The 13,497-nt window shown below is 33.7% G+C and overlaps 1 protein-coding gene across 1 annotated transcript; it reads right to left on the minus strand.

Annotated features, from left to right (window-relative positions):
• Positions 1-3,318: 3,318 nt before the first annotated feature.
• On the minus strand, positions 3,319-5,389 carry LOC144555118 (cytochrome P450 71A1-like). Its single transcript, XM_078303340.1, has 2 exons — positions 4,430-5,389; positions 3,319-4,189 (listed from the first exon to the last, which is right to left on the minus strand). Exons 1-2 carry the CDS (start codon positions 5,348-5,350, stop codon positions 3,587-3,589), a joined length of 1,524 nt encoding a protein of 507 aa, XP_078159466.1. The 5' UTR covers positions 5,351-5,389; the 3' UTR covers positions 3,319-3,586.
• Between the last annotated feature and the right edge of the window lie 8,108 nt (positions 5,390-13,497).

Raw genomic sequence — 13,497 nt, forward strand, 5'->3', positions numbered from 1 at the left:
TCCTGAATGATATTCGTGAAGGACATAAAGGAGTTTCTAATTTATAAGCCAATAAAAATTTGGGGACACGTTATACAAAAGTCTAGTCCGTAATAATTATTTTCAGCTTTTGAGCAAAACATTATATTTTTGTGTTCTTTAACATAAATGTATAAATATAATGATCCTAAGGATAAGATAGTCAAACAACATCACATTATTGAATTATTATTATTAGCCATATACAAATTGAAGTCTAGATTGGGAACTTCAAACTTTCTAGGTTGTCAGCTATTTAAATTCTAAGACATTTATTAAGTGTTCTTTTCTATTTTTCCAAATTTGCCCAACAGCTTGATCAAATCGGGACTCAAGACTCTTTCAAAATTTCTTCACAACTAGTCTCAATTTAATCTAAAAATTAATCACAAATAACTCAAGTGCTATTCACAACCTAATAATAAGACACCATTAATGACAACCCAATTAAAATTTTAGCATAGATATAAACAAGAGTGAAGAGTAGCATGCCATGACCCAAAAATTAAGTGACAAGGAGCGTTGAGCACAAATTTTCAGCACCTTCCCATGCTTTGCTTGTGCTAGCTGGAACTACCTTGCCTTATTCTCAAATTTCTAGTAATAACTCCAACAAAGAAATGTAGTGATGAGAGTGTGAGATGGCGTGGCAGGAGTGAGGAATGTAGTAGGCGGACTCCCCAAAAGAAAAGAATGAAGGAGATAAAGAGTAAAAAAAAATAATTGGGAGATCACAAAAAGAATAAAATCAGGAGTAGCAAAAACAATGACACGTGTGGGAGAGAGAAAACGTGGTTACGTGAGAAGAAAATATTTAAATTAGATAATATAAAGATAGTGGTTTACACGTGTCATCTCAAGCAATTCCCAATTATAAAGAAATTTATACTTAACCCCTTTACATTATTAGAAATAACCATAGTTTTTATTTTATTTTAAATACTAAATTTTCAATTATCAGAATATGGAGGATATTTAAAATAATACTTGGAAATTCAAATTTTCATTTTTTTTTTCTGCACTTTACTTCAAGTTAGATAAATTTTCAAGTGTTCAAAAATTAGAATGTTGAAGAGAGAAAAATATTTTTCTAAATAGAAACAACGCTTTATTTCCTTTCTCTCTTACTCAGTTACATAGAGTTCTACGATATTTATAACAGTATAATGTTTCTAAAATAGACACCGACAACTCCCTAAATTAAGCACCCTCTACACAACCGGCTAAAAATAACTAACCACTATGCCTACTAGTCCTAAAATAATTATGCTTAAAATAACCAATGCCTAAAATAACCATTGCAGTTTTCAAACGTCTAAAAACTGCTTCTAACTAAACTAAACCTATGCAGAGATTATCTAAAAATAATTTTGAATTAATTTTCAACAAGTACTACAGTATCATTTCAGACTTTCAGTCCCTTGTGGTACCTGTCAATGTCAAGCTGCATTGCCAGAAATATGAAACCTGTCCCTGTTAACCCACTTATGGGTTCTTAGTAATAATGAACTACTATGAAATGTAATTTGCTTTAGTGTACCAGTACTACAGTATCATTTCAGTCCCTACTGATACCACCCTGTACCTGTCAAAATTTCAATCAAACTAAACAGCCAAAAATCTGAAACGACCCTACTAGAAATTCGCTAAAAATTTCAAATACCCATACTAGGAGGAGTTAATTAAAATTGTTACTATGGGAGGTTCTGAAATTGTTCTCTGCTTCATCTCCTTCTTCTCCATATTCTTCCTGTGAGCAACCTTATTTTAACATGAGACAATGCACATTAATCAGAGATCATGTGCATAATGCCACAAATATTAGATTCTGATTCTTCTGGTGCAACTTTATCCGCTTCGATCTCCAAAATCTTTAATCTTCTCAAATTATCTACAGCCAAAAGAAAATTGGAAACTTTAGAAGAAAATAATACAGTAGCACTTTATAATCAAGTTAAAATGAATAGAAATACAATTAAGCAATGAAAACAGTAAATCTAGACAAAGAAATGGCAATAAAAAGGAGGGGCAAGATCTTCTGAGATGTTGTGACCAATTGTTTTGTTTTTTGATATTATAGTAAATAACCTTGTAGAACAACTCAGTTTCAGATTGGGTGCAGGAATTCAATTTTTCAACAGTCGGTTCAAACGTCTGCTGTGGAGCCGAGACATGCCTCATGCTCTCTCCTTCTGGGCATGGAACTGTTTCATATGAAAACAATTTGTCCTGTGTTAATTAAATTTAAAATAGAAATACCCAACACTATCGCTACTAGTCTGCTATGTCCGAAAAAGTTTGTAACTTGAGACGAAGAAGTAGCGGGGCGGGAAGGCGAGATGGAGGAGAGGCGAAGAAGCGGCGGGACGGAGGTGCGTCAACGGGACGGAGGAGAGAGGCGGCGGCGCGTGAGAGAGAGGGGGGCGGACTGAGAGTGGTGACGCGTGAGAAAGAGAGTTTGCAGCCGCGCATGACGGCGTGAGAGAGAGAGTGTGGCAAGATGAGAGAGGGGTTGTTCAAATTCGGCTAGGCTCATGAACAATTCGGGAAGAAGAAATCACTAAGTTTCTTTGAACCGAATCGATCGATCAGTTCCATTGGACAAATTCGAACTGTTCATTGGTCCGTCCAGGCTCGTCCAAATTCGGCCCACTTTAATAAATGTCCACTAATCTGAACTGAGTTTCGGGCCGTGTTCAGTAATAAACTTGTTCATTATTTGTTCAGTAATAAACATATGAAATTTATAGGCTACACCGTATGAAATTTAAATATTGGTTTTTAGAGAACCGTATGAGGAGTTGCTTGAACAAATGAAGCATAGAATCCTCCTGATGACCCGCCTGGAGTGCCACAAATGGATGCTTTCATTTTTCCCACCAAATGTAGAACAATCTTCATCGGCTTTAAAAAGAATGTTGTGGGTTTCTTTTCGCTGGAGACCAAATTTTACATTTTTGATCTGAAATTTTTTACTATTTATTAAGACACTTTGAAAATCGCCGATTCAACGGTGGCTTAACAAAACAGTAAAATCAGAAGCCACCGTTGGATCAGCTATTTTCAAAGTGGCTTAATAAATAGTAAAAAAATTGAGAAAAATTTTAAATTTAGTCTCCAAGCACAATATAATATGGAGAACAACTTGAACGGTTTTCAAAGTGAGGTAATATATCCCTTAATAAGTACATCTGAAATTATTAACATTTTAGCATGAATGGGCACATCACGTGGTCCCATTTTAAATTCTCAATACCAATTGATGTTTATACAGATCTTGACAGGAAAGAACGCTTTACATTTGGTTGGTAGTTATCAGAGACCTGAGAAAATATTGTAGAATCATTATGAATGAACTAGTTCATTGTGATAGTGCCTAAATTCATCATTACCCAAAATATTGTATTGAAAATGAGGATATGTTGGTATTACATCAGTTTAATCAATTGCCAGAACATACCATCTTAATCCTCTTATATATCTTAACAAACATTATTTTACATAGAATGCAGCTTATGCCTCTATAATGAGGCTAAAAATTATTATCTTATCTGACGGGTAAAGATTCTTATTTCTTAACAACAAGCAGAAGATCATCCTTCCTTTTAACGGAGAATCCCGGTGATTCACTCATGTTGAACTCGTCCCTTGTCATTCCACCTGGCAACTCCCAATTAAAGTGATGTACCAGATTTGCTAATGCAAGCTCTGCCACGGCTGTAGCAAACAATATACCAGGGCAAATCCTGCGTCCCGATCCAAACGGGATGAACTGAAAGTCATTCCCCTTGTAGTCTACTTGGCTACCAATGAATCTTTCTGGCATGAACTCCTCTGGCACCTCCCATGATTTTGCCTCCCTCCCAATGGCCCACCCATTGATTAGGACTTTGGTTCCTTTAGGAATTGTGAAACCATTTATTTCACATTCTTCTATCGATTCCCTTGGAACCAACAAAGGGCCAGGAGGATGTAGCCGTAGGGTTTCTTTGATCACTGCTTTTAAGTAACTCATTTGGTCTAAATCTTCTGATCTCACCATGTCACCATGCTTTACTATTCCTCTAACCTCTTCTTGCAGCATCTTCATATGTTTAGGATTTTTAATCAGCTCTGCCATTGCCCAATTTAGGGTGATGTATGTTGTATCAACTCCACCAGCAAATGCGTCCTGAATAATTTGATTGTGATATGTATATAGTTATAAACTCAAGGTTCTTGAGAAAATAGCATAATAAATTATTTTTCTCTCTTTTGTCATTTTCATTTTTGTAACAGTTATATTTCTTCATATCGTGAGAATATTGTCATATAGTGATCACATATAAGATCATGTTTGCAATTCAAGATACCAGACTTTCATTTGATATGTAACTTGAATGATTTGAATTTTTTCAAAAAATAAACTTACCGTAAGTAGGCCCTTGATATTATCTATGGTGATCTCAAAGTTGATGCTTGGATCATTCTTCAAACAAAGTAAAATATCAACTAAATTATCTTGTCCCTCGTTGCTCTCTCCGCTTTGAATATGAGCTTGAATTATCTCTTTAAACAACATATCCAACTTATTTCTAATTCTACGAGCCTTCCGGCTCAATCCTATAAGGCCTTCTAACAATGACAAAGAAGGAAACAAATCGCTAACACTAAATTGTCCCATTAAGCTAAAAAACTCTTCTATCACCTCTTTAAACATGACATACTTTTGTTCTTCCATAATGACTTTTCCAGAAACAACCCCAGAAATTACATCAATCATGAATGAGAACAAAACCTTGCTTAATTCTATAGGATCACCTCTCGACTTGGATGCATGGTTGCTAATTTTTGCAATCAAATTACCAACTTGCTCCTCTCGATTTGATTTATAGGAAGCAACCTTTTTGGTACTCATTAAATGGATTGTGAAGATCTTTTTCAATTGCCTCCAATCCTCACCGTAGGGTTCAAAGGCCAAGTCACGAAAACGAATGATGTCCGGGACAACAGAAGAAGGCCGACTGGCAAAGGTGAGGCCATGGGTCCGTAATATGGCACATGCCATATCGGACGACGAAACAATAAGGTATGGTACTTCACCAAAATGAAGTAGCATGAGGGGCCCATATTTTAGAGAGAGTGAATACAAAGATTGATGGTAAAGAGAGCTTAGTTGGTGGATGTTTCCTATGAATGGAAGCTTTGGAGGCGAAGGTGGAAACTTTTCAGGGCGTTTCGAGAAGTTTCTTCTCTTTACACTGAAACAAAGTATGAAGATAGATAACAGAAAGATCCAGAGTAGTGACATATTATGGGTTAAAGTAAAGATCACCTCTTGAAGAGGCAACATTTCTCTTTATCTGAAAGTGTTTTTTTTTGCCTCGAAAGTTGTTGCAATTAGCATTAATTTATAGTACAAATTGAGGGGATGACAACACTTGAAGTGTCAAAACTGATCTTTTCCTCTCAACTGCTTGGAACAGTTTTGCTTGCGTTACGTATCTGCTGCTTACTGTGTAATGTATCCCTTACCACAATACCTATTACAGTACCTGCTTACTCTGTGTAATATGTCCCTTACTACAATACCTATTACAATACCTGCTCACTCTGAGTATACAACTTAGCTTCTTTTATTTTATTTTTAAATCCTTGTAGATGCTACCAATAACTTCAAAATCCAATTATTACACTTGTTCAATACTATGTTTTGAATCATCCAAACATTCCAAAATAATTGCTGAATAGACAGCAGAAATAATGTCGTTTGAATTTCTAGTAGGTATATAATAATGTAAGGTAAGTTTAAATTTGCCTCTGCGAAGATTTAAAAAAAAAAAGTTTAAATTTGAAAAAATTCTTGCCAACCATAAAAAAAATAGTTTGATAAAATTAAAAAAGTACATATTAAATTATTCTTATTTTAGCATGAATGGGCACATCACGGAGTCCCATTTGAAACCGTCATTTTTATTCATAGAAAACCCAAAAACAAAATATTAAAAATGAGAAAGGATGCGTAGAAATTTGTCTAATTCAATTTAATAGTACAAAAAATATAAAATTTTGGATAACACTAAAAACTTGATGAATATATTTTTATTTGACAAGTCTTAATTTAGATAAGACTGGACTTGTCAAATCGGAATATTATATAAATGAAAAGTAAAATTAGAAAAATCTATATTGACACATTAGTTGGCACATCTCAATTAAATCCAATTTACTCACATCCATTCACTTCCCGTCCACCCAATTTGACAAACCTTCCCTTCCACCTGATTTTGACGATTTCAACAAGTCTTAATTTCATTGTGCATATATAGTGCTAATGTGGATATGAACTACATCATTTTATCTATGCACGTGTAAAATATTATGGCATTTTAACTTTGCTTTGGTTGTCATCTTGAGCTTGTAAAAATGTATACTAATGTGGATAATTTCTAGATGTTGATTTTTTAACTTATTGTTACACATAAAATGAAAATCAAAATGTGATAATTTTTTATGGGCACATAGAGAAAATAACATAGATCACATCTAACTGTTTTATTTTGACGTTTAAGTTTCAAACATTGAGTTATTAAATTTTTAAAAATAGATGCATGATGGAGGCACAAAAAATGGAGGCATTTGAACCCTCCTCTTTATATATATATTGAAATAAAGGGTTGAAGTAAAGCCACCCAACTATTAATATTCACAAAGAATTGTGTTTTTGAGTTTCGAACTTACGACTTTTTACACAAAGAGCATTGCTTTTGTCAAAATGACTTGTACTTTTATGTTGACATTTACTGTGTTGTTCTTTTCATTGATTTTTCTAAGATTTATACATTGATTTTTCAAGATTTTTCATTGATTTTTCATTTCATATAAGATTTATACATTGATTTTTCAAGATTTTTCATAGATTTTTCACTTCATATAAGATTTATACATTTTAGTTCTCTTACAATTCCAAAGTGGCAATTTTTCTTACTAATTTCCATATATAGTCAATATATAGTTCATTAAAAAAATTTATCCAGATTTCCAGCATATACGTGTGTGTGTACACACACACAACAGAGTAAGGCTACCATTCTTTGCAAATTAAAGTGGGTGTTTTAATTTGCACTCAAGTTGATATCTATATCAAATTGTGCTTGGAGACAAATTTATATTTTTGGGAAATTTTTTACTATTTTATTAGAATTTTTCAAAATCACTGTTTTTGATGGTCCAGAATTTTCTGAAAAACACTGATTTTGAAAAATTCTAAAAAAATAGTAAAAAAATTTCCAAAAAAATATAAAATTTGGTCTCCAAGCACAATTTGATATGGATATCAACTTGAACGGTTCGGATTGTCGTTTTTAATTTTGAATCTAGAGATATGAGCGCAAATTAAAACACCCACTTTAATTTGCAAAGCATGGTACCCTTACTCTCTGTCTTTCTATATATATATAACAATTTTTCTAGACGATAGTTTGCATCTCTTTAAATTGCTCCTCGTCTAATAATATACATACATATATACATACACACACACACAGATACAGATATATATATATATATGATCCGGCTAATTTTCTGCCGGCAGCATTTCTGTCCAAGGTGCTGCCACCCCTTTTTTTATTTTGTGATGTTCATACAATAAATCCAAACCGTTAGATGTTTAATCTATATTATAATCTACTTGGAGACCAAATTTTATATTTTTTGAAATTTTTTTACTATTTATTAAGCTAGTTTGAAAACCGCTGTTTTTGGTAAATTTCTACAGGATTGAAATCAAATTGGGGTTAGGGTGAAGGCCTCCAAAAAGCTCATGGCCTTCATAATGGGTGTGCCGGCCCGCATCCGTGTCAGGGATGAAGTCGTCAAAATGGCCGATATCAATTTCCTATGCGATTAATCTCATAATTAAGCCTTTCAATAATAAAAAGGAATGTAAAGAAAGGAAAAGAAAATCAAGAATATAAGAGAAACAAAAAATAAAAAATAAAAAATAAAAGATACAAAAAATAAAATTAAAATCAAATCGGAAAACATAAATAAGAAGAAATGGAGGTATTATGTACACACAGAAATGGAGACGAATAGAGGAAATTGAAGAAAAATTTGAATTAATTGGTTCCAGTTAGCACTAGAGAAGGGAGTTTGGGGTCTTCTTTCTCATTAATACTGACTAGTGGATCCCACAATTATAAGAATTTCTAGTTTGTACTTTGTCCACACAGTTTCTTTTTGGAATGGTTATTTGGCTCATATATATATACCACTCTCATTTAATATATTCTCATTGATGAGGTCAAAATCAATACTAATAATATTTATATCCCAATTGTCTAATAAATATTAGCTTGGGTGTTCAAAATATAAAAGTTTGATATTCCGCTATTTTTCACAATAAATACCTATAAATTTTCAACAAGGATTTTGATTTTTGCTGATTGTTCTGAATCACTCATCGTTTTATATATGGTTTGAAGGTCAATTGAGTTCGATTTATTTAAGACGAGGTTTCAATGGCACAATTGAGGGTTATGGGACTATGATTAAAGTTGAATGAAGCTTAGAAAAAAAACCACAAACAAAGACCAAGCGGTACATCCTTATAAGGTATGGTACCTGTAGGTACCAGACAAAATCATATTTTTTTGTTGGTACACAAATTTCACATTCGTTGGTTGATCTGTCCACTGAGGAAATGCCACCACCGATACACCAAGACTAAGAGCCTTCACAGTCAAGTTCCACCTGCAGTACGTGGAACTCGACTACGGATGGAACTTAAATTTTTTTCCGGTTTAGAAGTTAGCACTGAGGAAAAAAAATTGAGTACTTCTATAAGAACAATCTATCTAATATCTAATATTAATTTTATATAATTTCTATAAAGAAAAAATCCTGCATTGTAGGTCCACACAGAGAGAGACAGAGAGAGAAATGTTCTTTTTGTCATCATTTGCTGTCCACACCTAAGAAATTCTGCTCTTGTGATAGTCAAACAATGAGAGAGACATTGTCTTTTTTTTAGGAGAGAGAGAGAGGCACTATCAGCCCCTGACAGTATTTTTCTACTGAGAGCGACAGAAATTACTAATTTGATAAAACTATGAAACAATAAAATTCAATCTCACTGATTGTTTTTTTCTTTAAATGATTTTGCTCGTTCAGTTCACAATTTATTTTTTCTTTTACAAAAACACTAGTGGAAAAACAAAAATCAAGATCAGTTATATACGCATATCAGTATAGGAATACAACCAATTCTGACCAGGGCGATACTGATACCTCAGAAATCTGGATCGATTCTTTAACCGATAACAACCGATCCTAATAGTTACTATTTGGATCAGTTATTTAAACAACCGATCCAAATAATAACTATTAGGATCGGTTGTTTAAACAACCGATCCAAATAATAACTATTAGGATCGGTTGCTTAATAGAACCGATCCTAATTCAAAAAAAATAAAAAAAACTTTTAGGATCGGTTATTTTAAAAATCCGATTCAGATAACTACTATTAGGATCGGTTATTTAAAATAACCGATGCTAATTCTAAAAAAAAAAAAAAACTTTTAGGATCGGTTATTTTAAACTACCGATCCTAAAAGTTTTTTTTTAGAATTAGGATCGGTTATTTTAAACACAGATCCTGATGTTTTATTGAAGCTAAAAAAATATATTTTTATTTATTTGACTAGCTTTCATATATATTTTGCTGGCCAGCATACTAAATTTTCTTTTTTTTTGCACAGTAAGAAAAATAATCAAATATCATATACACATCCTAAATTAAATATCATACTCATCTTAAATTATTACAAAAAATTCATGTTAATGCAAAGTTTTCCTAAACTAAAGCTTTAGAAATAACCAAAATGTGAACTCTCTATCAGTAAAAATAAAGTTTTGCATCACTAAAGAGCAGAGTGAATTAGTCATCACTCCTTATCCCTACAAGAATATAATACCAGAAAAAGAAAAATAAATCATCAGAGTGAATTTCTCGTACGACCCTTGCAAAAATTCCATAATTTTTGCACCAAAAACACAATATCAAATAAATTTCAGAATTTGTCCTTGCCGAAAATAAGCCTTAGCATGACCCTCCCTCTCACGAATTGCAAAATCAATATCTAATAGAGCACCATTGAAATCCCCTAACTTCAATTTGCAAGCCTGAAAAAATACCAACAAGGTAACGTTCAAAATAAAATTTGCAAATGGAAGACAAAATTAACATCAAAACTCTTAAATCACAAGCAAATCCACTTTATTAATAAACCTAAAATTAACAGTAAAGCTTACTGAGTGAAGAAGGTGAGGCGAGAGGGAGAGACGGAGACAAAGAGAGAGAAACACGGAGGAGAGGATGAGACGGAGACGGAAACAGCGAAAGAGAGAGACACGGAGGAGAGGGATGAGTTGAGACTCAAATATTTTGGCTAAGTAGAGAGGCGCGAAACGAAAATAAAGAGATGAGTTGAGACTCAAATAAATTCCAAAAAACTGATCCTGATACTATCAGGATCGGTTATTATAACCGATCCTAATTCCAAAACAAAACAAAAAACTTTTAGGATCGGTTATTTTAAACAACTAATCCTAATAGTAGTAATCTGGATCGGTTGTTTAAAATAACCGATCCTAATTCAAAAAAAAAAACTTTTAGGACGATCTAGATCGGTTATTTAAAATAATCGATACTAATTCTAAACAAAAAAAAAACTTTTATGATCGGTTATTTTAAACAACCGATCCTACTACCTTGTTGGAATGATGCAAATTAGTATTGTTGCATTAAAAATATCATATCTTCTTTTTATTTATGAATATCTACATGATATTCAACATTAATTCTGGTATTTTTCAGACGTATTTTTTTAATTGGATAATCATAAAATTATGGGTAAATTTCGTTGGAGGTCACTAAACTTTGTTATTTGTCACGAATTGGTCACTCAACTTTGATTTGTCCCTTTTGAGTCACTCAACTTTGTTATTTGTTCCAATCAAGTCACTCAACGTTTTCCATCCAAATTTTTAACAGAATATGCTAATTTCGTTAGTTTTTTCGATGGAATATGCTAATTCCGTTAAAATTTTGGATGGATGGGTATATTCCGTTAATTTTTTGGACGGAATAGGAATATTCCGTTAAAAATTTGGATGGAAAACGTTGAGTGACTTGATTGGGACAAATAACAAAGTTGAGTGACTCAAAAGGGACAAATCAAAGTTGAGTGACCAATTCGTGACAAATAACAAAGTTTAGTGACCTCCAGCGAAATTTACCCTAAAATTATGCTCTTTAATCAAATCAATTAAGCAAGTAATATCGCAAATGCCAGGTTGAGATTTGATAACAAACATACATGTGATCATCTTGTTGATGCATAAATTAAAACCATAAAATATTTAAATGGTTCACATGATGAATATAGTGTTCCAAAAATATTCACATTGTATACGTTCTAGAAATGAAAACAACACATAAACAAATTCATCAGATTAAAGAATCTTCTGGTTCTTTAATGAATGTTGTTCACACAAAAGCGTATGCACAAAGTTTCAGTACAGTAAGCTGTACCTTTTAACCTTAAATATACTCTTCGGTTCAGACTGCAAGTGCACAGTCCTATCGAATAGTATATTGTCGGGTATCGATCCACAGGGACAGTTGAAACTTAACTGGACTTTACTTAAATTAAATAAACTCTAGAAGTTGCAAATGTGATTTTGGTGTTTTAAAAAGATGAATAATAATATTAAAAACAATAAATATTTTTGGGGTTTTGTTTAATAAGAATAAAAAAGCGTTTCTAGGGTTTCAGACTCATCTAAGTTCTGCCTCTCAGTCCCTGACACAGGTCGTACAGCTTCCTGTACGGGTCGTATCAGGTAATACGGGTCGTACAGCTTCCTGTCCGACCCGTACTGACTTCGAGTTAATGCACCAGTTACTGTTTCTTTGTGATGTTCCTTTGTGTAGGGTTCAACTGACCAGACCTAATGTTTCTAAACCTCAACTGTCGTATATTGGTTTATTGACTTGGTATGGAATTGCAATATTTACCTAGTTGCTTGTTTGGTATACTAAAGGTAACCTCTTATCTGTCGATAAAATGAAATGTTCACCTTTCGGCTACTATTTGGTTTTACCTTTCGGATTACTAAACCTACCTCATGTACTTAGTTTGGTTGAGAGATTTTAAAGGAGAGAATGCGCTTTAGATGTGATCACGCATCTAGTGACAAACCAATCAAAATCAAACAACTTAATCTAAGCAATTGAAATCAAACACAATCAAACAAACACAAATTCTAACACAAGAATCAAATAACTATCATGCAAAACAAAACATTCGATTATATCTTAACCCTAGAAGCTAAAAGAAAAGAAAGCAAATAAAACAAGTAAAGATAATGATAAGGGAGCTCATGGTAAAACTCGAGGAACGAAGAAGATCCGTCGCAAAACTCTCATTTTTCGCCTCTCTACTTGTTCTCCAAGCCAAGCCCTCGCTCCCAAACCCTAGGTTGATCCAGCATGCCCAGATACCCTCCCTGGTGCAGGAAATTACATTTTTAAAGACCCAAGACCGATTATTCTTCATTCAGACTTCTTTCCCAATTTCTAGATTTCCTGCCAGATTTGTCTGACAAGACCCGTGTCAAAACTTGTCTGACCCGTGTCAGGTTTAACTCTAGTCTGACCCGTGTCAAAACTTGTCCGACCCGTATCAAAACTTGTCCGACCCGTGTAGAAAAGTCAGAAAACAGATGTCTGACAAGGGCCGTGTCAAGGCTTGTCCGACCCGTGTAGAAAAGTCAGAAAACAGATTTGTCTGACAAGGGCCGTGTCAAGGCTTGTCCGACCCGTATAGAAAAGTCAGAAAACAGATTTGTCTGACAAGGGCTGTGTCAAGGCTTGTCCGACCCGTGTAGAAAAGTCAGAAAACATATTTTCTTCCCATTTTCGCCCGTTTCCTGCAAGATAAGTATAAAAGCGTAGCAGTACCATATTCTATAGATATTTAATGGAATAAACATGGTTTTACTGTTTTGGGCACAGGTTTTGGTACAAAATTCGGTTGGAAATATAGATATAATAGCGTGGTATCAAATGTTTACATTAATTCTCTAATATTTTTCGCATCATTATTGATCCGGAATGACCCAACCAGTCTTGCCAAGCTATGAACATATTGTTATGTGTAAGCGACTGATTTACTATAAAATGTGATTCAATTGTACTAATATATGCACAATACAAGTTGGAGGAAAATTTTGTTTTCAATATGCATTGTTTTTTATATACATATATACATGGAAACTAACCAGACATGGAGTAAGGAATGAAGCAGGGGTGCCTCACTGGAAGGTGGAAGCTGAAAGGTAGTCAGGGTGCACGGACCGTGTTGAGGGTTGTACGGTCTGTGTGAAGAGGCGGTCGAGCAGGAACAACTGGTTCTTGAGGATGGAGAAGCTGTA

The sequence above is a fragment of the Carex rostrata genome, chromosome 6 (assembly GCF_964058835.1).
Source record: "Carex rostrata chromosome 6, lpCarRost1.2, whole genome shotgun sequence".
In the NCBI taxonomy this organism is placed as follows: Eukaryota; Viridiplantae; Streptophyta; class Magnoliopsida; order Poales; family Cyperaceae; genus Carex; species Carex rostrata.

Bases quoted from the DNA above. Each gene is read 5' to 3' on its own strand.
- LOC144555118 (XM_078303340.1), bottom strand. From the start codon at position 5,350: ATGTTGCCTCTTCAAGAGGTGATCTTTACTTTAACCCATAATATGTCA. The intron at 4,190-4,429 runs GTAAGTTTATTT...CAAATTATTCAG, and splicing joins ATATCAAGGGCCTACTTACG to GACGCATTTGCTGGTGGAGT.